The sequence below is a fragment of the Brassica napus genome, chromosome C8 (assembly GCF_020379485.1).
Source record: "Brassica napus cultivar Da-Ae chromosome C8, Da-Ae, whole genome shotgun sequence".
Classification (NCBI taxonomy): domain Eukaryota; kingdom Viridiplantae; phylum Streptophyta; class Magnoliopsida; order Brassicales; family Brassicaceae; genus Brassica; species Brassica napus.
Window position 1 is genome coordinate 30,512,795 of NC_063451.1, and position 23,640 is coordinate 30,536,434.

Below are 23,640 nucleotides of genomic sequence, written 5' to 3' on the forward strand. Positions count from 1 at the left end.
CATAAAAGCATCAATGATGGGCATTGTGACTTGAACTTCACTCATTTGTTTCTCAAAGAGTGCCTTGTACTTCTCCAATAGCTGTCTTTTGAATCTCCCGGGGAATGGTAACTTTGGCTCATAGGGAGGAGGAACAAAAGAGGATTCCTTTGTTGGAGTAGTAGTTTCACCATGTTTCACTGTCCTCTTCTCTTCTCCAACCTTTCCTTTACCCTTAGCTTCAACAATCTTTTCTAGAATTTCTTCAACAACCTTCTCATCTACAATCACCACTTCATTATCAATGTTGATAGCCACCTCCCCACTTGCTTTTCACCGTCCTTGGTGAGAATTCTTGGAGATAACTGTTTACCACTCCGTAGGGTGATTGCTTTCATAGTTTCCTTGGGATTTTGCTCTGGCTTTCCAGGTAATGCCCCTTGTTGGCGACTTGGTTGAGAATTCGTTGAAGCAAACTGGTTCTCCAAATGTCTGATCTTGTTGTTAAGCTCATTATAGCTTCCATCAATCTTGGAGTGAATGTTCTTGAACTCCTACCCCATTGTCTTCTCATTCTTTGCCTGAAAATCCAAAATTTTCTTGAACATTGCATCCACACTTGTATCTGAAGCTGGAGCTTGGGAAGAACTTCCTTGAGCCTGAGTAGACTAATTGTTGTTATTGTTGAAACCAGGAGCGGTGTTTTGTCTAGGTTGATAGCTCCCCTGCTGAGTAGTTGTTGTATTGAAAGTTAGGCTATTTCCTGTACCAAGAACCATTGTTGTTGATGAAGCACAGCTCTTCTTGGCCTTCCAAACCATCAACCTCATTGATCTTGGGAGGAAGCTCTTGAATAGGACCACCCACAAAGTTCATTTGCTCTTTCTTAGCTTGGTTGGAAAGAAGCAAGTCCATCTTCTCTTGCAAAGACTTAATCTCTTTCTTTGTTTGCTGATCATCACTTCTGTTGACCCTATCATGCTCCTCGCTGTAGACCGAGTCACTCTTAGCCATGTTCTCTACCAGTTCCTCTGCCTCTTCCTCGGTTCTCCCCAAGAAGAAACCATTGCTGGCAGTGTCAAGCCTGTTTCTGCACTGTGGTAGAGCTCCTCTGTAGAAGGTGCTAAGCAAACTTTCCTTGCTGAAACCATGATGAGGGCATTAAGACCAATACCCTTGAACCTCTCCCATGCTTCACTGAAGCTCTCTAGACCTTTCTGTTGAAACCCAGAGATTTCGTTCCTGATCTTAGCTGTTCTTGAAGTAGAGAAGAATTTGTCAAGGAAAACTCTCTTGCACTCATCCCAAGTAGTGACAGTGTCACTTGGAAGAGTCTTCTCCCATTGGTGTGCCTTGTCTCCCAAAGAGAAAGGGAACAACTTCAACTTGAAAGCATCTTCAGAAACACCATTTGTCTTGGACAAACCACAATACTTATCAAACTTGTACAAGTGTTCAAAAGGGTCTTCAGCAGCAAGACCATGATACTTATTGTTCTCTATGGTGTTGAGCAGTTCTGACTTGATCTCGAAGTTGTTGTTCTCCACTGGTGGTGCTCTGATTCCTAACCTATGACCATTAATGTGAGGTTGATCATAGGCTCCAATGGCGCGAGCTTGGCACGGTTGATGTTGTGGCTGGCGCTGTGGTCGAAGGTGATTAGCTCTTGGATCAATGCCTCCTTGGACATCACCATCTTGAGGCATATTCTCCATATCAAACCCCAACCTTTCCAAGTGAGCTTGTTGCTCTACTTCTCTTCTCTGTCTTGCAATGTCCCTCTCAAGTACTCTGTGTTGGAACTAGGTTTGTTGGACCTCTGCTCCTTGTGTTCATACACCTGAAATGCAAAGGGAGGAAAAAGACAGGAAAGCAATAACACGATTAAACAAAAATTGACTTAGTCTCAAGCAAATGACTAAATCTCAATGTCACAATCAACTTAGAATTTGGCAACGGCGCCAATTTGATGCAGGACTTTTCAAGGGTCCAAGATCAAATCAATGAAGTATAAAAGATTGTCGAACCAATCCTAGGTGATTCTAAAGCAAAGAGAATGCAAGTTCATTCTTAAGCTAAGTGCGATCCGGTTTTAAAGATGGTTTGAACTAAGAACTAATAAGCTAATGCAATAAAGTAATGATCTTTCTTTCTCAATTTAAAGCAAGAGGACTCATGGGGCTAGGCATTTGATCTCGGGTGATGTAGGTCCAATCTAAGGGTGGCAAGGTATCAATCAAACACTTTCCTTATGCCTAGACACTAAGATAAACAAGCTCTATCTCTAGATGAATGTTCTTTTGATAAAGCAACTCAAGCATCTAATCTCTTAGGTTGAATGTTACTAAAGCAAACATAGAGAACAAGTCCAATAGAAATTTTAACTCCTTTAACAACTAATCTCTTAGGTAAAGCAAGCTAAAAGCATTGAAGAGTTTGTTCAGGCATTTCATCATACACCTTGTGGGCAGAAAATGCCTAGAGATCTATTTTAATATGATCAAGACCAAAATAGCATTGAGAACCCTCAACAAGCAAGGAAACAAGTAAATCTAACACTAAATACTCTAGATCTTCTCTAATCACCCTTAATCACCCTAGCCCATGAATCCAAGATTAGTCTACTCACTAATAGACATGAATTACCCTAAAACCATGGATGATTCAAGGTTAAACATGATTAGAGAGCAAGATAATCAAGCAAAAATAAGAAATTATGATCAAGATAAGATCTTTTACCTAAAAGTTCTTTTGGATTAGATAGAAAACAAGATAAGTCCCAACTTTGGGATTACAAGAGTATTTATATGTCTTTGGTAAACCTAATGGTTCCCATTGAAAAGTCTAAAAAGCCCTTAAAAACATTAAAATAAAGACTAAGATAACGCGTCGACGCGGGTAGAAATGGACGGGCACAACCCGCGTCAGCCAACCCGCGTCGGATCGTCGTCGAGGCTTCTCCGTCATGCGCGCGGGTAGGCGATCCCGCGTGACTCTTCCCACGTGGCTTCTCGAGTTGGTCTTTCGGTGACGCGGGTCAGTGGACTCGGGGTGCTGCTACCCGCGTGGATCGCCTTATGATTGATCAATCTCCATTCTTCATCTCTTTTTGGATCACAATGCTTCTAAACACCTCTGATTGCTCCATAGGATACTCCATTACCTGATTAAGACATATGAATGCAAAATGGATCCTAAAGACGCTAAAGTCCTAATCTATATGATCATTATGTACAAAATGGAAGCTTAAAACAATGCAAATATGCAAGATATCAATTTACTGGAAGGAGCTCGGCAAAAGAAAATGGAAGTAGCCGTTGCATAAACACATGACAATCATGACTCTTTATTCCGGAGAACTTTTGACCTCTTTCAGCACATCTTGACATATTTGAAACATAACCATCAGGAAACTTAATTTCTGATGCAACCCAGTAAAACAAAGTTGTTTTGGCGACTGATGACAACCGGAAGATGGGAACATGAACGTTTCCATTGCTCTTGATATGTAACTCACTTCTTGAGAAAATATCAGGTAAGTTCATCCTTGACTTTTTGTTATCTTTTGTCTTCCCAGGGACGTTAAGTATTGTATTCATGATGTTCTCAAAAAAGTTCTTCTCAATATGCATGACATCCAGATTGTGGCGTAAGAGAAGATCCTTCTAATAGGGTAGCTCCCAAAATATACTCTTCTTATGCCAATTGTGAGAGACACTATACCCATCAAGCATATTTGCAGGAACATGCTAGTTTCCTCCAACCTTAACTGTTTCATGAGCTCCGTAATAATCAATGTCCGCTTCGATCTGCTGGCCGGTGAGATATGGAGGAGGATTGTCTCTGACAATTTTTTTGTGCTGAAACAATGTCTTATTTCTTCTGTACGGATGGGAAAGTGGAAGAAAGCGACGATGACAATCAAACCAACAACTCTTCCTACCATTCTTCAGTTGAAAAGCATCCGTCGATCCAAGACAATATGGACAAGATAATCTTCCATGTGTTGTCCAGCCAGACAACATCCCATAAGCAGGGAAATCACTTATCGTCCACAACAGAACTGCTCGCATCGTAAAATTGTTTTTCAAGGAACAATCGTACGTCCTCACCCCTTCCGACCACAATTGCTTTAGCTCTTCTATCAACGGTTGAAGAAAAACATCAAGAGACCGTTTTGGATGCTTCGGCCCAGGGATTAATATGGTCAAAAATAGAAATTCTTGTTCCATGCACATATCCGGCGGTAAATTGTACGGCGTAAGAATGACTGGCCACAAAGAATATTGTCTACCAGACATTCCAAATGGACTAAATCCATCGGTGCATAACCCAAGATAGATATTTCGAATATTTGTAGCAAAATCTGGGTGTACCTTGTTGAAATGTTTCCACGCTTTTGCGTCTGATGGATGTGCAACCTCGCCATCTCTCTAGACATGTTCAGCATGCCACCTCATCGACGCAGCAGTCCTCTCAGATTGATATAATCTTTTCAATCTGTCTGTAATTGGTAGGTACCACATCCTTTGGTACGGTACCCTATTCCTCCCACGGCCTTGCGGTTTGAATCGTGGTTTTTTGCAGAATCGACACTCTTCTAACTTGTCATCTTCCTTCCAGTAGATCATGCAGTTGTCGATGCAAACATCAATCATCTCCGAAGGCAACCCAAGACTATAAACCAATTTCTGAATCTCATAATAAGATTCAGCAGACACGTTGTCTTCTGGCAAATACTCTTTAAACAACTCCGCCCATGCATCCATGCAATTCTCAGGTAAATTATGATCCATTTTAATATTCATCATCCTAGCTGCTAGAGACAATTTAGAGAGACCTTCTCTACAACCAGTGTATATTGGTTGATTTACAGCATCTAGCATTTCATAAAACCTTTTTGCATCCAAATTAGGTTCTTCTACATTTCCAGTTCCATCAGCTATTGTTGTAGTTGTTTCTAAAAATGCATCACTAATCATATCTTTAACCCTATCATGATCTACCATCTGCTCCTCCTGATGACAATTATATTCATTATGCAAATGATTCGGTTCTTCATTATGATGAGCATCCTCAAAATTATTATTACTACTACTAGCTTCATTTCCCCCATAACCCTCTCCATGTTGATACCAAATGTAGTACTGTGGTGTAAATCCTTTGTTTACTAAATGCTTACATACAGTTTCACTACGTGCAAATTTTGAATTCTTGCATTTCCGACAGGGGCAGAACATCTTACCGTCTTCCTGCGTGATCGGTGTACAGCCCGCCTGGTCCATGAATGTCTCTAGCCCGCTCACAAATGCATTCGTCACCCTCCCGTCGGAATCTTTGTGCAAATACATCCAACTCTGTAACTCGTAAATACTACCGCCACCGGCTATTTTTTTCTTATATTTTGTTTTGAAAATTTTTTTTCCTGATTTTTTTTTTGTCGTTTGTGTGTTGTGAGGAAGAGAGTTGTGGGAAATGACATATATATAGAGAAACTTGTAGTTGAAATATAACAACGATTTTACAAGGAATGTTTTACATGGATTTTACATGTCTTTAACATATGATTTACAACCACTTTACAACGAATTTAGGTAAGTTAAAGCACATTGAATACACGTTTTCACCTAAATATAACGGTAACATGTTTCGTTGTAATGTCGATGTAACGGTTACGACAAATTTCTCTTTCCACGTACTTTCGTCGTATACTTACATTGAGTTTACGACGAAACATTTTCGTCATAAAGTTACATGGAGTTTACGACGAATTTTGGACTCCTCGTAATTGCGTTGTAAACGCCATGTAAATTTACGAGGACATATTTTCCTCGTAAATCTTTGTTGTTACAGAAACGTTTTCTTGTAGTGTTACATTAGCACCAAAATGAATGAGAATCAACCGACCTCCCAATGACCATGTTGGTAAGCTTGCATCAAAGCCGTCTGTTTCCAGAACCGCTTGTTTTCATATTACTTTGATGATCGATAAGAAAATGTCAAAGTACCAAAAGAGCTATTACCTTTACGCGGTAGTTCCAGAGATTGATGATATCAACTCCTGATTTCTCCAACAGATATAACTATTTATGAATATAAACAACAAAAGCTTTATTAAGATCATCATAATCAATTCAGCATTACCATAAAGGTCAGAACTTGTTGAAATCTCTGAGATCTTACAAACTGGTTTACCTCGTGGTGGTCTTGGCCGGCGGCATAATAGAGAGGAGAGTTAGGGACAACGAACGTGGAGTAGGGAGCAGCTTCCAGAAATTAAAAACGAAAAACTTTTGCTATTCTCGTGCTCTGAAAGGAAAAACAGTAATTCCATATCATCTGATTGGGCAATATTACGTTGCTAGAGATGTTAATTACAGTTGCAGCACTGAATAAGAGAAGCCAGATTTCAATCAAAAAGAAGGCTTCTTAAACTAAATTTTACCTAGTATTCTTCTGTCAGATGAGAAAATGCCAGTTTCATCTCTGCTAGATCTCAAATCATTCCCATGAGAGGTTCTTTTGCTTCATGCAGGAAGTAATGAATGTAAAGAAGAGTTCCACAGCACATGCATCTTTCGAATGCACATAAAAAATTTATGACACGCCGTCTCATTTTTGTTGCCTCGTATCCTTGAACATGACTGCGCTCGGTTTCAGATGTCCTGTTTGATTTTCTGATCTAATTTGTTTCTTTTCAACTTATACAAACGTAAATATCGACAAGAGGAACCACCAATTCACCGTTTCGTCGTATTTCTGTCACGTTTTAATCAAATAAATCTTGTACATTCACTAAAAAATATCTACTTGTATGTCAAGTTCATAAAAACTATATAAGCTATCGGTGTAAAGGCCATAAACACACACAACTTCATCATTCTTGTGGGATGTTGAAACCGCAAGAACTCTCACGGCAGAGGCATAGGAGGTCTCCAGCTACTGAAGTGGACCAGTTCTCTATTCACAAAACTGCCATTGTGCAGCCAAAACGTCTCGGTTGATTGCTGGAAACGTCTCGCTTTGCGTTGAAGCTCCCATAGAATCCCTTTAACCGCACTGCATGGTGCAGAATCTGGACCGTACACAAACAAACATCTAATTTTCCGACCCCGGGCTATCATTCCTTCTATGTCTGTATCTGTTAAAGAGAGAGACATGCCATGTTTGAGAATCTGAAGCAAATCAAATGATATTGTCACAAAGAAAAAGCAGTTGTTACCGGGTATTGAAGTTAAGTAATCGAGAAGCTCTGAGCCTATTCGAGATGATGGCCATTTGATGGATACTTGGGCGTAGTCGATGACATTCTGGAAAGGCAGCTCGGCGTGATCAGATAAGAGAACCGGGACACATTCCTGAAAAAGCACAAATCACAATATAGATGAGTACACAAGGTAAGTAATTACTTGAAACTAAAAGTTTGGGTAAAGAGATGACAGATCAGACCACAAAGAAGGATTCATAAAAGCGAAGAGTCCATGACGATTCCCCACGAGGAGCGAGGCAGAACTTGGCGTTCCTCAGATGTTCAAAATACGTCGTTCTTCCAAACTTTTCAGTTCCACTGAACTTCAAATCTGGACATTCCAACTGCTCACAGAACCACTCATATCAATCAATCAAGCAAAGGGAAAAGACAACCACCAAAAAAACATGAAAATAGCTTTGAGTCTCTGAAGAAACAAAGTGAGACTAAACCTTATCGGGATATTGCTTCGAGAGGTCTATCAGTTTAAGTCTACCAGCCTTCCCTTGCGCACGACCCAAATAATTAGCTAAATACTTCCTCTTCGACAAAGGCAGAGGCTGAACATCAGGTTGTCCATTTTTAGTCATAGCGTCATCGACATTTCCTGGTATGATTATATCTTTCCATGTGTTGAAGGCAGTAGTGTCTTTCTTGTCAGTCCTATCACCCTACATCCACAATCGTTGGAAACATTCATTTCTCTGTAAAACAAACTCTAGCACAAAATGGTTTTGTAAATAGGGACATAGACCATAAAAACATTGAAGAGAAAGATAAGAAACAATGAGCTTTCACATTGGCCCTTCACTAGCAACACCATATATATACATACAATTCAAAAGACAAGATATCCCTCACGAGAAAGCAAGGCAAAGTACCTCAGGGGTAAGGATAACAGAACGGTTGATAAATGTTGACCAGGATCTAAACAAGTGAGCTCCAGCACCACTACATTACCATAACAAACAAACCTAATGTCAAAGATAGCACAAAACAACACAATTCATCGAAACAGTAACAACTTGTATAACCTGGGAAAAACAAAGATATGATCACGACCACCAGATCTTCTAAAATAAGGCATTTGACTCAAAACCTACATGAATCAGAGAACATGTGAGTCATACGTATCACTGTAATAGAAAACAAAAGAAATAACCATCTATAAGATGTATACATAAGCATCTATACATGTGAGGCATACGTATCAATCAGACTACATCTGAATCAGTGAGTGACGATTTAGCTCACCTTGACATAAGTCTGATTGATCTCCTTGTCATTAAGACCACCCAACATCCTCACACACTTAACATAAGCTGGCACAAAGAACAGATCCGCCTCCTCTTTCTTACTCGTCCTGAACTTAGACTCCATAAGCAACTTGTGAATCTTAACCTAATCATCATCATCAACAACCAAAACAACAGAGAGGCGATCAAACTATAGCTATCATAGTTTCACAAGCTTATAAAGAGAATCCACGAGTATAATTGTTGATGATGAAGTCAAGTCAGTCACCTGAGATCCCCACTGGCCTTTCAAGCACGCGGCGGTCTTAACGCTACCGTCCCTTCCGTACATTAGCTCTTTTAAACCGTCGATCTCGTTCTCGTTGTATACGTAGATCTTCAGCGAGAGGTGGGATCCGTACCCTCGCTCCGGCCATTGTGGAACCCCGTTATCGATCGTGATTCCGGAGGAATAAGTACGTTGGATGTCAATCGAAGCGGTGACGGAGTTGGATTCCGATGACCACTGGTCGAAGAGCCTAGTGACGAAGAAGGTAGAGACGACGAGGAACAGAGCTCCAATCTGGTGCGTGCGGGTGCAGGGAGCAGCGGAGTAACTGTACGCGCCGAAGTTTCTAGGCTTGCTACTACTTAAGTTCGCCATTTCCCCCCTCTCCCTCCCCTCACTGCCTGTTCGTTTCCGTCTTTAACATTTTCGGTGAGAGAATTTGATTAGGAGATCTTGCAAAGACGTCGAGATCATAGCGCGGGTGTTAGCTAAACGGCACCGTTTTAATTGCAACTAAATTTATTGAAAAGCCCATTGGGTTTAGTTGAAGGCCCCAGTTTATTACATATTCCACATACCAATCATTCGCAAGAAAACTAAAAAATGAACAAGTTTCTTTCCTTCCTTAGGATCAATCAGGTTTCTTTTTATTACACTATACTCAGACTTTTGAGTTTTGATGCATATTATTAAGGGTTAATTTGCTGAAAGAGATCTAATTAAGCATATGAAAGAGATCTAGTTCTTGGTGAAGTTTATATCATGCCCTTGCCACTTACAGGAGTAGGAGCTTGACAAGCTCAACCCTTCTCGGATATCAACAAAGCTCTATTAAAAGGTTTGGAACTCAACATCTATCAAGGAACTATGCCCGTTTCTATACCCAGCAAAGTAACCTATACGGCAACGACATAATCAAATAACAGAACTTACACTGAAGAAATATTTGCTTTAAGTGATGTATGAGGTGACAAAGAGTTAGTGGAATTGTCAGTCCAGTTCTTGTCTCCCCAGTGCCAAAGCATGCTCTCCCAGTAACAGAACTTCTCATAGCAAGTCTCTAGTCTCTTATCTTTGATCTTAATCTTCCAATGACCATCCGTGTAGTTTCCTTTCTCAGCTTGCATCCTATCCCACTCCAGCTGCGCCTTCTGTTTCGATCTCAGCAGACAGAACTTCTGCAAGTTCTCAGGCATGGCGTCGTGCACTTTCCACCACGTTCTGTGCGCTACATCGCTTGCGAACTCCCGCAGAATATCGACGTTCCAGTTGCAGTCGTAGTCTCTGAAGCACAGCCAAGGTTTGTTGCCAAGGTAATGTAGGACGTAGAGAATAGGAGGATCAGTTCCAAAGAGACGCGTCTTCATCTGTTTGATCTCAGGCTCATCGCCTTCCCAGAAATGCTTAAGGAAGTTCATGTGTTTCGGGATCCGATGCCACCACGTGTAGACTTCGTTGAGGTAGCCTTGGTCTCCTCCGTTGTACGACACGATGTCATTGATGTGGTCCATGAGCAGCTGGAATGTGGAGTTCGATGGCTCAACCACCATCACACCTGAGTTGAAGAGGGTAGCGTTGTTTCCAGTAGCGGATATCTCAGGCATCTCAAAGAGGAAGTCAATGTTCCTGAGGATAAGCATATCAGCATCGATGAAGATGATCTTGTCGTACTCAGTCAGTTGCCAAAGACGAAACTTGCTGTAGTTCCATTCGTTATAAGCGTCTGCTTCAGCTTTCGGATTCCTAATCCTTTGAATTGGATAAATCTTCCATCCAGCGGCGGCAAGGCCAGATCTATGGTGCTCAGTGATCGAGTCATCAACAAGTATCACCAGGTCTCGCGTAGAGCCAGCCATGCGAATGCTCTGCGCTGCTGTTATAGCTCCACATACATAGAAGTTAGCAGAGTGCAATATGGTAGCGTATGCTTCTCTCTTTGCACTTGCTGAGTAGAAAGTATCTGCATGAAAAAATAGCTCAGGCAACAGATATACAAAGTAATATATAAAATTTTGATACTGACCTTTAGCTTGAAGAGGAACTGTGAGTTCACATGAACCAACAGGCAGCTGCACCTTTTGCCTCAGCTGGTGAATGTTAGGCTTGTACAGCCATAAGTTTCCTTGACGGGCAACAAGCTCTTTTCCAATAAAAAGATTAGGAATGGGAAAACAATCAGTAACAAAAAGAACATGCACATCGTGAAGCCCTTTAGAAGAGGCAGCCACACGAGCTGCAGCAAGCTGCAAGTGTAATCTAGCAACATCCCTTGACCACTTCCCACCTTTGTTGCACGGAAGCTTGGCGACGACAAGATCAATCCGAGGCTTGCCAGGAACTTGAACCCAAGGAAGAGAAGGGCAAGTGGGGACTTCGAATTGTTCCTCTTCATCGATCCATTCAGGGTATAAGGACTCCCAAGTTATGTTATTCGCCATATGGTCCAGGTGGAGTGCGACATGGTCACAGTCAGGTATCAGCTCCTTCCATGGAACAATCTCGTCACCGTTCAGATTTATAAAGCCAACTCCTTGATACTCGCTCTTCCCAGTCAGCTTCTCTACAACGTCTGACACATGGTCCCAGTTTATCTCAGCTGTAGATATATAGCGAGGATCAATAGCATTTGACTCTCTACTCCATCTGCTTACGAAACTAGACATTGAGAAAGCCTAATTAGTCACACTAATAAGAGATCAAGTTTCTTCCATGAGATAGTAGAGATACCTAGAGTTGTAATTGGATGGATGATCTGCAATGTGTACTGGTGGTGAACGGTAGAGAGTGAACACAGCAACGAGCACGAGAAGGATCAAGACGAGTTTCAAGGTAGAGAACTTGGCAGTCCAGTTTCTATAGTGAAAGGAGCTGTGTGATCCACCTCCTTTCTCGAGATCTTTAGTATCTCGATTTCTCAGAGATCTCCTCCTGTTTGTGTCATCGCTATCAAAGTACAATAGATACAAGAATCAGATCTCGATTTTACACATTTCAAATTGCCACAACGGACTAACATAGCGATCCGGGGGGGGGGGGAGACTTACGTTTGACTCGGTAGTCGGTGCCTGGGCTCGACGGGACTAGGAGAAGGAAGCCTCATACTCTGGAATCGATCACTCGGAGCAAGTAGCTGCTCCAGCAGCAGGACGAATGTTAAACTTTAGATTCTCTTCGTCGCTTTTTGATTTTCCGAGAAAATTAGAGAGTTCGTTGTTAACGTATGCACTGTGTCTTTTTTGGGTCAAAGATGAGCTGTGTTATTTACAATTATTTTGTCAATCGCTTCAGTTAAAGGATCCAGACTTAAATCCTTACAGGAAGATGAAGCAATCCAGATCATCATAAAGCCCGATTTAAAAATGATTAGTTTTGGAGGCCTAGGCCCATTTATGTGAGTCCATAAACCTAGGAACACAACGTCATGATCGTTTTATTCGGCTTTTAGTGTTCGATCACACGTAGCAGTAAAGTTAACTTAGAACGTGATTACCTACAAATTTGTTGGTTAAATTCGATCAAGGCAATTTTGCCATTCGTGACTTGCTTGACAGCAAGATTTTCTTTTTTTTTGTAAAGCTGAATATATTATGCTATATATCCACGATTTTTGTTATTTTTTAAGCGACATTTTTTTTTCTTTCTTCTTTTTAAGCATTGAATTTATTTACCTAACAAATCTTAAGGTAATTCAAGGACATCTTCACCCCAAACTAAGACCGATGTCACAGTGTCCGTGTGTAGAGTTAGGATCGTGTTACATTGAAATGTCTTGAGATCTCACACCTGAAAATGCAAAACAATTTGATTATATCATTCATCATAACTCAGTCTTTACATGAGTTTCTTACCTTTATTTTGTTATCTGTTGAACGAAAGAAAAGATTATCTCCTACCGAAGGTAGACAACTGATTTCTTCAGTGTGACTGTCACTAAACGCTCTCAAATACCTGAAAGGTTGAGGGTTATAGGTGTACAAGCCGTCTTCGTCTTTCCACAAGGAAATGCGACCACGCTAATTCCAACAAAAGCAAAAAGTCAATCAAAAAGAGAATGATAGACATGTATTAAATATTTAAAAGCTCGAGTGCTTACACTAGTGTCGACAAAAGGCATCCCATTTGTAAAAGTCATTGCGGTGACAAGTCCATGAGGTTCATTGATACGTGTATTCAGTACATCAGTGCGCGCATTGTACGACTACATATACAGAAATAAATCAAACAAATTCAAAAACGAGAACACCCTAAGGAAACAGGAGAAAGAGAAAGCAAAAAGTCCTTATCTTAGAGGTTCTGCTGGTTCATATTTGATGATCTTGCTTGGTAAGTATACTTCTCATACTGTTTCTAATCCAATTAAGAGCCAATTGCCTTTGGCTATGAGACAACCCACTTCCCCTTGCAAGTCTTCTTCCCCTATCAACTGATAGGAAACTGTGTTGAAACATAACAACCTCCCGGATATGTTGGCTGCATAGAGTCTTTTTCCGGAGAGAATGTTTTGACACTTTAGGTTAGATTTTCCGTAAAATTTAGAACCCACAAATACATACACATATATAGTATATACATACCCAAATATATATTTTTAGAACCCCGGAGCTAGAACCTCCAATTGGAAGTACTCTTAGAACATGATTATCTTCACATTTAACATCTAGCTACAAATTTGTTGGTTGAATTCGATCACCAATTTTAATAAAATGATCAAGGCAATTTTGCCATTGCTGACTTGCTTGATAGCAAGATTTAATCAGGACCGGCTCTGAGATTTTGGGAGCTGTATACCGTCTAAGAATGATTTATATAGTTTGGAAGGTTTAATTTTTTTAACAAATTTATAGGTTTATTTATATATAATTTTTTTTCAAAATTTTGGGGTTTGAGTAGAATGTTTCATCCGGCTTGGCCAGAACCGGCCATGGATTTAATCCACGATTTTTGTTATTTTTAAGCAACAATTTTTTTCTTTATTCTTTTTAACTAAAGCATTGTAAGCATTTCCTCTTGTAGATGTTAATATCTTCGATTTGTTATGAAGATGTCCTTGAATTTATTTACCTAACAAATCTTAAGGAGACTTCAGCTACTTTTAGAAGGAATACTTGAATATGCTTTCGTGTTCAATTCAAATTAGAGCCAATGATACTTACAAAACTGGACTTCTGAGAAGTCACTAGTGGCGACAGGTTGCTACTTTGATGGCCCCCATTGTCCCCTTGCTGGAAAATACATGAAGGTCTTTTTGTTCTTTTGTTCTTTTTATCACTAGCTAGTTTCACTGGTTAATCAGGACCTTTTATTTAAAAAAATATAAGTACAGTAATTACGTTTTAACTTAAGAACTAATATTAAGAAAGTTTGTTAACTTTTTTGAAAAAAATCATTAAATATATATGTTTAACTAATTATAAAAGATTACATAATTTAATTGGTCACATAATATTTAACAAGCAAAAGAGTTAAATCAAAATGTAAAAGTATAATATTTTGGAACAGAAATAGCAATTACAAGTTTCCACTGCTTGTGTTTTCCTGTTTTGGCTCTTTATTTTTCATTTCCTTTATAATTTCATTACAAAATAAAATTATTTACATTGTTAGAAACTTTTGTCGCTTTTATTTATTTGTAAAGAGGTTTCTGTAAAAATATGTTGGCAAATATGCTAGATTTGTATATTACCTTTGTTGAACAAAAACTAGATTAATATATTTGTTTTCTCCAGTGCAATTTGCTATTATTATTCTTTAGCAAAAAAAAAAAAAATTTGCTATTATTTCGGACATCGTCCAAAGTGATACTATTATTAATAAAATACTTTTTTAGTCAAACGAACAATAAAATACTTAAAATAATAAAAACATTAAGCCGACAAACACACATCCAAGTTTTACTTATAGGAGAAGTCCTGTACCTAGGAATATTTTACACCAAGAATAAATAAACTCATGTAAATTTCCAAAAATATTCATTTTCTATTCACGAAGTTACTTTATTGATACCTATTGGATAATTATTTTCTGTCCGTACATATCTCTTTCCAGTCTCCACTTTCTTCTTTTTCTTTCTTTTTTCCCCTACATCATTATCACAAGTTTCTTAATTTCGAGCCACGTTTGCATATTATATTCGAATAAAAATCATACGATCCATAGTGTTTCAAAAAAAAAAAAAAAATCATAGGATCCATTACAATAAAAACAGAGTATGTTTTAAAAAACATAATAAATCACGCGTCGCGATAGTTCTATATGAATGAGTTTTAACACAAGAAGAGGATCAAAGATACTGGTCCATAATTTATGAATTGTCTCTTAAGTGTTCCCGCCTTTTGTTGGCAGTTAACATCAGTCCACAATGTTTTTTTCCTTTCTACTGCTGAATCCATTTTGATTTTAAAGACACGAATTCATGGCTAGCTTTATAACCATATTTTCATCAGATGCTGACGTTGACTATTGACTATTGACTTTGACGAAAAGATTATTATCAATATATACAATAATCAATTAAGTAAAACTTAGGATAAACAAACAGATGAGATGAGACTTTGTGTGAAACAAGTGTGTGAACATGACTATAAGCTGATTAGTCGTCATTGTTCAGTGAATCTAAACAATATCATCTTTTTATCATAGGATTTTGCTATATTTGTGTGTATAATTCCATAATTTTTCATTTCTTGCCTTTGCTATATCCTAGCTAGAAGTATACTCTATTTGTTTTCTCCCCCTGGCTTCTTTTGCTCAGTCCCATGACCATTACAGAGTTGCCAAAAGTCCAATTTAATTTGTGAATATGTAGGTAATTCATATTAATAGATTTTACTAAAATGTTATAATAGTGGGGGGCTTCAATTGTAACGTTTTAAAACATAATTTACAAGCATTTTACTCATAAGAAAATCTCATTGGTATGTTTGGTATATAATCCTAACTCTAACTGAATAACTGGTATCAGTATATCACCGACGGATATATATGACAAAAAAAAAAATTAGAACAAAAGCCGAGAGAAACAATTGAGGTAAATAAATAAATAATTTATGGAATGTAGCATTTTGCCATTTTGTGTTTATAATAATCACATCAATGTGTAAATAGAGTGTGGATAAAATTGTCATTTATTATGTACAACATGGCTTTGACCTAATCAGTGACCATTCTATTAAGGGTTTTTTGCAAAAAAACTCTCAATGTGGTTTTGTTTTACAAATTAATCCGCGAACTCAAAAACCTACGGGTCAACCCTCCAAGTGCTAGTCAAACCGCAATATAACCTTCGGCCGTATATATGTGTATTTGACTGTGTATAATTTTAACATTTTTCAATACTAGGTCGTTTTGGCGCTAATTTTTTAATGAAAAAAAATTGTTGAACTCGGGGTTTGAAACTTGAACCTTAAACACCATGTGCATGCTATATGACCATCTCGGCCAACAAATATATTTGTTTACTTAACAAACGCAATTATATAGATTTCTAAAAATTTATTCCGAAATGACCTTGTTTCTTCTTCTTCTTCTCTTGGACATGGGAGCTTGCGTAAATGCACAATGAAGGTGGGGTTCAACAAATTTTTTTCATTAAAAATTTAGTGTCAAAACGACGTAGTATTGAAAAATGTTAAAATTATACACAGTCAAATACACATATATACGGCCGAGGGTTATATTGCGGTTTGACTGGCACTTGGAGGGTTGACCCGTGAGTTTTTGAATTCGCGGATTAATTTGCAAAAAAAAACCACATTGAAGGTTTTTTTTGCAGAAAACCCTTCTATTAACTATTCAACATATGCTTTGTCATTGGTTTCACTTTTCCTATATATAATCGTCAAAGATTTCATCAACAAAATCATTTACACGCACATATATATGTCTATCATAAATCAATAATTATGTCCACATATCTATACATGGCTTACACACGAAGAATACAACAAAAGCCCATATGTTTCCATAAGTTCACACGTAAAGAAACAAGTCTGGTCAAAAGCAATTCATACTGCACCCATCTTGACTTCATGCTAAACACCAGTTGGTTGGTTAAATAAAACAGCACGGTGGCATATGAAATTAGAGAGTTGATTAGAAACTATCAACTTGATTACGATAGACAAAAAATAATACTGTTTTTAATAGTAATATCATTAACACAACTAGGTCACGACCGATCATAATTATCACAACTTGTCTTTATTTTTAAAAGAAGATATCATAAACATCACCACCTCCTACCGGAAACAATACAAACATTTAATTTTAAGAAAAACAAAGAGACGCATTATTACCAAAGATACTTATAAGACCACTAAAACACCACCTTATATATGTATATAAAAACCATGAAGGAAAAAAGACCTAGGAAAGGTCACAACGGCATATATCTTCAGCCCCAATAAAAGGACCGATCAGCGACTAGGATGCACGCGGCCTCCGTTACGGTTGCCGTCGCCGGTAGGCTCAGAACCCTGATCCCCACCAGAGGGGGTGAAGGCAGAGATAATGGTTTTCAAGACCATGGTTTTAACCAGCTTTCTTTCAACGGGGATCACACTCGCTGTTTCTTTAGTCACCTTTGTATCCGCCGTAGAGTTAGAACCTTCTCCTCTGGAACTCATTTTTAGCCTGTTTAAGTAGATGTACGTGTATGTATGTGTCTGTGTGTTAGCTGTGAATGTATATGATATATGTGTGTTTTGTTTATGTTGTAGTTTTGAAGCTAGACATGCAAATGTTTATATAGAGAACAATGAGAAGAGATGCCTAGGTGATAATTAAACTTGTTCTCTAAGTTCCTCATGTTCACACCAACGTGTCAGCCAGCCGTTCGTTGTAAGATGAAATTTACATCTCCTACTTGTGATTTATAAAGGTAAAGATAGAAACTTGGAAAGCTTAGTATTTTCTCTAAAATTATGCTTTCATAACTTGAAGATTACAATCATTTCTCTTCTCTTATTTATACAAAAGGTAGGAACCATCTAGATCCTATCTACGTGGTCAAGATGACAGCTCATTCGGTTTGATCCTCAAGCGTTCCAAACCTGTTACTGAGCTGCGGGTGAGCTAGTCTTGTCGTACTTCCTTTTCCTTTACTCTTTACCGTTGCATCACTTTGTCGTTTCTCTAGTTAAGATTTGGGCTGTGTGTATCTTAGACTGTGTGATGGGCTTGAGCTTCATTTGAGTGACTGGGCTTAATACCCCCGCGCAAACTCGAGGTGGGTGGAAAAGCAACTCCGAGTTTGAAACGAAGATTGTAGAAGCTATGCTGCGGAAGAGACTTGGTGAAGATGTCTGCCAGTTGCTGAGCTGCAGGTATTTGTTTGACTATCAGAGACCCGTTAGCCACCTTCTCTCGAGCACAATGATAGTGTGTGGCAAAGAGCTGCGACTTCCGGTGAAGAACGGGATTTGCAGTCAAATGAACGGCAGAGAGGTTGTCACAATAGACTTCTGCAGGTTCTAACTGAGGTAGGTTGATACTCTTCATCATCAGACCAATCCATTCTAGCTCAGCTGCAGTGTCTGAAAGTGTTCTGTATTCGGCTTCAGTAGAGGACCGTGATACTGAGTCTTGTCTTTTGGCAGACCAAGAAATGAGGTTTGTACCCATGAATGTACAGAATCCACCAGTGGACCTTCTTGTATCATGACAGCCAGCCCAGTCGTTGTCGCAATATGCTCGGACCTGAGAGTTTGTATCAGATTCAAGCGTTAGCCCCATCTCTAAGGTACCTTTCACATAGCGTAGAACTCACTTCAACAAGTGAAAATCTGCCACAGTTGGTTTGTGCATCTTCTGACACACTACATTTACAGCAAACTGAATGTCCGGTCTCGTCAGTGTGAGATATTGGAGCTTCCCAGCTAAGCTGTAAAAGTAAGTAGGATTGGAGAAGTACTCGTCTTGATTCGGCACTCTGTCTAATTGAAGAGGGAGAGGTGTAGGCATCGGAGCGCAGTCTAGCATCCCTGCAGCTTGGAGAAGGTATGTTGCATATCTCTGTTGGTTCAAGAACAAACCAGTGGGAAGAAGCTGAGCTTGTATGCCAAGGAAGTAACTGAGAGGCCCCAAGTCCTTCATCCTGAACTCTTTACTGAGATTCTTTAGAATTTTCTGAATGAGAGGCTGATCATTTCATTTGATCAACATATTGTCGACGTATAACAAGAGGAAAATAATGCTTCTGCTCTTTTGGTACACAAACAAAGACGGATGACTGCTGTTACAGATGAAGCCAAACTCGATGAGAAATGAGCTGAACTTGTCAAACCAAGCCCGGGGGGTTTGTTTGAGCCCGTAAATCGCCTTGTGAAGCTTACAAACGTACTGAGGATGTTCTTTATCTTCAAAACCCGGAGGCTGTCTCATATAAACTGTTTCAGTATGATCACCATGGAGGAATGCATTTTTAACATCAAGCTGCTTGATATCCCATAACTGACTTGGGAACTTCAGGTATACCTTTGACAGTAAGCAAGGCATATGGAGGATTGAGCTTCATGATCCCTGCTTTAGCTCTTGTGATCATACCATTAGAATTGTCTGGAGCTACTGGAGCTTGCAGTGGTTGTTGCACTTGAATATTAGGAGATCCTGGTGGTGTTGTGTGATCAGAAGCTTGAGAGGTCTGACTAGACTCTGATGTTGCTGGTTCTGCGGCTTGAAGATCAACAACAGCAGGTATCACCAAGGGAGGGTTGACAGAGGGTCGCATAATAGGCTGTTGCTCTTCAATATCTTTAGCCGAAGCTGATCCATCTGTGCTGACATCTGGTGTACTTGAAGTATGAGACTTGCTTTGCAGTCTCCAAGCTGAGCTCAAAGGTGTTGTAGCTTCAGGAATCAGGTATAGATAAGTGTCTTTGTAGGGCAGTATATCTTCATCAAACAAGACATGCCGGTTAATATAGACTCTGCCTGTCGGAGGGTGATAGCACCTATACCCCTTATATTTCTCGTTGTACCCAAGAAAGACACACAAAAGAGATTTCGGATCGAACTTGTTCTGTGAGTATGGTCTCAGATTTGGATAACAAGCGCAGCCAAATACTCTCAAGGCTGTATAAACCGGAGCTTTACCATTTAGTAGTTCATAAGGGCTCAACATCTTGTCATGAACTGAACTTGGAAGAAGATTGCTGAGGAAGAAAGCAATGAACATAGCTTCAAACCATAACACATCAGGCAGATGACTCTGAAAAAGCATTGACATTCCTAGTTCTGTGATGTGACGATGTCGGCTTTCTGCCAGTCCATTTTGCTCAAGAGTATGAGGGCATGACATAATGTGCTTGATCCCATAGTCTGAGGAGTGTTGTGCAAGTTGTTTGTTGACAAACTCACCTCCACCATCAGACTGAAACACTTTGATTTTCTGTTCATATTGGGTTTCTACTTGAAGTTGAAATACTTTGAAGATAGAAAACACATCGGATTTTGATTTCATAGGATAGAGCCAACATAATCTTGATTAATTGTCAATGAATACAACATAATATCTGAAACCCTGAGCTGAAACAACAGGTGCAGGACCCCAAACATTTGAATGTATTCTCTCAAGCACTCTACTAGACCGAAAATCTGAACTAGAAAACGGAAGCTTGCAAGTCTTGCCCAATTGACATGGTTCACACATAGACTTGAGGACCTTATTTATTTGAATGGCCTTTGTTGAAGATAGATACTGCAGAACTTGATCATTAGGATGCCCCAGCCTCTTGTGCCATACTGCATCACTTGAGCTTTGTTGTCTGGAGGAGTAGAACGACAGGAACTGAGGGTTATCCAAGCGGTAAAGTCCTTTAGTTTTGTTTCCCTGGCTGAGAACTTTGCTGGTTGCCTTATCCAGAATACAAACATTTGTTGAGTCAAAGGTGACAAAACAAGGATAATCATCTCTGAGTTTTGAGACTGATAACAATGACTTTGTAATCTCTGGACACACAAGCACATCAAGGAGAGGTATGTTACCTGTCTGGGTCGGAATTGAAGCAGAGCCTACATGCGTGATGGGTAAAAAGTCGCCATTGCCCACAATAACATGATATGTGCCATCATACTCTTGAGATGTATCAAGGTGCTGCGCTGAGCTGGTTACGTGGTGAGAGGATCCACTGTCTGGATACCATTCCGCACCAGTGTGATGTGTTGTGAGCACATTCGCATGTGGTTGGTGATCTTCCACAGCAAAGTGGAGATCAAAACATCTGTAGCATATGTTTGCAGGATGGCCATATTTACCACATATCTGACAAGTGGGGCGGTTGTCTGTATTGTGTTGTGGGCGATGAGCACTATGACCAAAACTGCTGTGGGAATCCACGACTCTGAGTAGTGTAGGAGCCACGACCACGATATCCTCCTCTGTATCCTCCTCTTCCACGGCTTGAGTAGCCTCCACGGTTTGTGTAAAAAGCTTGGTGAGGGGTGACTTCATGAACTGGCTGATAAGACAGGAGCTTGTCTTCAAAACCTGTGAGTTTGTAGACAATGTCTTCAAAGCAAGGCGCTTGAGAGATGTTCATAGCGTGTTCTATCACTGCACACACTGACTCATACTCCTTTCCTAAGCCATTAAGCACTTCATAGATCTTTTCATTCTCAGTGATAGGAGCTCCAATAGAATCCAGTTGATCACACAAAGACTTGATTTCCGCTAGATAGGCAGTCATAGTCTTAGTACCTTCCACGGTGGTCTGGACTCTGCGCTGTATATCTAGCCTTCTTGTGGCTGAAACTCGATTGTACTTCTTAGCTAGAGCAAGCCATACATCTTGAGAGGTGTGGAGACCGTAGACCGATTTGAGAGCATCTTCAGTTAGAGTACCGTAGATCCAGGCGAGAATCAGGTGATCTTTCTTCATCCATTTTGTGAACTCCGTATTTGATTCTTTTGTTACATCATCACCATTACGTGTGGTTGTGGTTTCAGGAGGTCGTGGTTGTATGTCGGTGACGTAACCCAAAAGCATCTGACTTGAGAGGAACTGCTCGAACTGAAGCTTCCATAGAAGGTAGTTTCCTTCTTTGAGCTTCAAGGTGACGACTTGTGTGATGGTGAGAGCGGTGACGGGGATTTGATCTTGGTTTCCATCCATTGTGAAGCCTTAGGTTCTAATCCCTGATGCTCTGATACCATAAAGGTAAAGATAGAAACTTGGAAAGTTTAGTATTTTCTCTGAAATTATGCTTTCATAACTTGAAGATTACAATCATGTCTCTTCTCTTATTTATACAAAAGGTAGGAACCATCTAGATCATATCTACGTGGTCAAGATGACAGCTCACTCGGTTTGATCCCCAAGCGCTTCCAACCTGTTAATGAGCTGCAGGTGAGCTGGTCTTGACGCACTTCATTTTAATATCAGACTTGAGCTGTGTGTATTTTGAGACTGTGTGATGGGCTTGAGCTTCAATTGAGTGATTGGGCATTTAATCTTAGAAAGAAATGAAAATGAACCGAAACTTGCATTTAATTCATTTAAAAAAAACTTACATAATTTTTTTAACAATTGGATAGTTCCCGTTTACATAAACCATAAATTACACTTGTCAGACACTCATTTGTTGTAAAGAGGATTTAGTTGACATCGATCTCCTACTTACGATGGAAGCTTCGAACGAAAAATAAAATAAAATAAAATATAGCAAGCGAAACTTACATTTAATTTCCTAATATTAGGATAGTTCTGGTTTACATAAATCACACAAAATAACACAAAAACATTACAGTGATAAGAAATTTACATGCATGCGCCAACTAAAGAACCAGTTTACTTTTATTATACCAACATTCGAAACATATTTTTCGACTTGGATGATTTTTATTGTCTTATATGATAACAGAAAACAAAGTTCAGCAGAATAAAACAAATTAAACGTAAAGTATGACTTGAAAAGAAAATACAATAATATATATAGGAGCTGGCATAGATTCTACATAGACTTGTGTTCTTTAATCTATATTTTTTTAATTTCATTATACATTTACGGATGCTTTTTAGATGATACTCTTGAGTAAATAAGTCTTTTAGATGATAAAATATTGAAACAAAAAGGATAATAAACTTTTTTAAATCTTATAAACAGAGGCGCTGACCTTAGTGAATATTATAAGTGCATGTTTGAACGCAATTGCTTTAGAGTACATTTAGACATATTTGGACAAGGTCCTTGATTTCTGTGTCAATTTGTCAGGATGACTGACACAGTAGTTTCGCTTTTACTGTATTTAGTTCTCTTATTCCATTTCTGATAGATCTTCTGTCCCACCGAACCATATGTGTTCTCTATAGTTTTCCGGGTCTATAGTATTTATTATCCAAGCTAGGAAAGATTCGGGTGGAAAAAAGTCCACGTGAATTGAAGATTGACTTACAGAGAAAAACACAAATATTATTTTGATTGACTTCATTCAGTTTATATATTAATAGTATATAAATTGCGATTAATTGCTTTTATTTCAGAAATAATCATCTCCAAGCTGGGGGAGGGGGATATCTTTAGGATCGGATCTCATCAATAAAATTCGTCATATACTATTAAAATGTTGTGGATTTGATCATTTAGATATTAGACATGGATTATCTATTTTGGAGGAAAAACTCTATTATTGAGCCGGAACAAGACAGAGATCCTTATCCCTGGATAATTTGGTATATATGGAAGGCTAGGAATGAAAAACTATTCAGGGGGATAGATAGAGATCCTTTGGAGTTAGTTCGATATGCAGAGAGTGAATGTCGAACCTGGTTTGAGGCGAATGAAGTGATACAACCAGTGCCACAAGGAAACAATATGGTGATCCCCCAAGTCATAAGCTTGGACAACATATGCCTGTTAGATGGATCTTGGATAGCATCGGCCAACTTTAGTGG

At 39.1% G+C, this 23,640-nt stretch overlaps 3 protein-coding genes and 1 non-coding gene across 4 annotated transcripts; 1 reads left to right on the forward strand and 3 right to left on the reverse strand.

The window, feature by feature from the left end:
- The first annotated feature begins 1,123 nt into the window (after positions 1 to 1,123).
- LOC125592249 lies at positions 1,124 to 1,229 on the forward strand. Its single transcript, XR_007328087.1, has one exon. It is a non-coding gene; the product is annotated as a small nucleolar RNA R71 (small nucleolar RNA).
- A 5,477-nt stretch (positions 1,230 to 6,706) lies between these two features.
- Positions 6,707 to 9,202, reverse strand: LOC106390514 (probable beta-1,4-xylosyltransferase IRX10). The gene is made up of 8 exons (XM_013831003.3): positions 8,753 to 9,202; positions 8,483 to 8,629; positions 8,263 to 8,327; positions 8,110 to 8,179; positions 7,681 to 7,899; positions 7,429 to 7,572; positions 7,202 to 7,337; positions 6,707 to 7,120 (listed from the first exon to the last, which is right to left on the reverse strand). Exons 1-8 carry the CDS (start codon positions 9,125 to 9,127, stop codon positions 6,891 to 6,893), a joined length of 1,386 nt encoding a protein of 461 aa, XP_013686457.2. The 5' UTR covers positions 9,128 to 9,202; the 3' UTR covers positions 6,707 to 6,890.
- Positions 9,203 to 9,567: 365 nt separating this feature from the next.
- LOC106396622 (putative UDP-glucuronate:xylan alpha-glucuronosyltransferase 3) lies at positions 9,568 to 12,039 on the reverse strand. The gene is made up of 4 exons (XM_048766498.1): positions 11,797 to 12,039; positions 11,480 to 11,695; positions 10,776 to 11,407; positions 9,568 to 10,712 (listed from the first exon to the last, which is right to left on the reverse strand). The coding sequence occupies exons 1-4, from the start codon at positions 11,850 to 11,852 to the stop codon at positions 9,682 to 9,684; spliced, it is 1,935 nt and encodes a 644-aa protein (XP_048622455.1). The 5' UTR covers positions 11,853 to 12,039; the 3' UTR covers positions 9,568 to 9,681.
- Positions 12,040 to 18,514: 6,475 nt separating this feature from the next.
- On the reverse strand, positions 18,515 to 18,844 carry LOC106392577 (uncharacterized mitochondrial protein AtMg00810-like). The gene has a single exon (XM_013833385.1). The coding sequence runs from the start codon at positions 18,842 to 18,844 to the stop codon at positions 18,515 to 18,517; it is 330 nt and encodes a 109-aa protein (XP_013688839.1).
- Positions 18,845 to 23,640: the final 4,796 nt, after the last annotated feature.

Bases quoted from the DNA above. Each gene is read 5' to 3' on its own strand.
- LOC106390514 (XM_013831003.3), bottom strand. From the start codon at position 9,127: ATGGCGAACTTAAGTAGTAGCAAGCCTAGAAACTTCGGCGCGTACAGT. The intron at 7,573-7,680 runs GTTTAGTCTCAC...TTCTGTGAGCAG, and splicing joins CGAAGCAATATCCCGATAAG to TTGGAATGTCCAGATTTGAA. The intron at 7,338-7,428 runs GTCTGATCTGTC...GTGCTTTTTCAG, and splicing joins TTTATGAATCCTTCTTTGTG to GAATGTGTCCCGGTTCTCTT.
- LOC106396622 (XM_048766498.1), bottom strand. From the start codon at position 11,852: ATGAGGCTTCCTTCTCCTAGTCCCGTCGAGCCCAGGCACCGACTACCG. The intron at 11,696-11,796 runs GTAAGTCTCCCC...GTACTTTGATAG, and splicing joins CACCGACTACCGAGTCAAAC to CGATGACACAAACAGGAGGA. The intron at 10,713-10,775 runs GTCAGTATCAAA...TTTTTCATGCAG, and splicing joins AGTTCCTCTTCAAGCTAAAG to ATACTTTCTACTCAGCAAGT.
- LOC106392577 (XM_013833385.1), bottom strand. From the start codon at position 18,844: ATGAAGGACTTGGGGCCTCTCAGTTACTTCCTTGGCATACAAGCTCAG.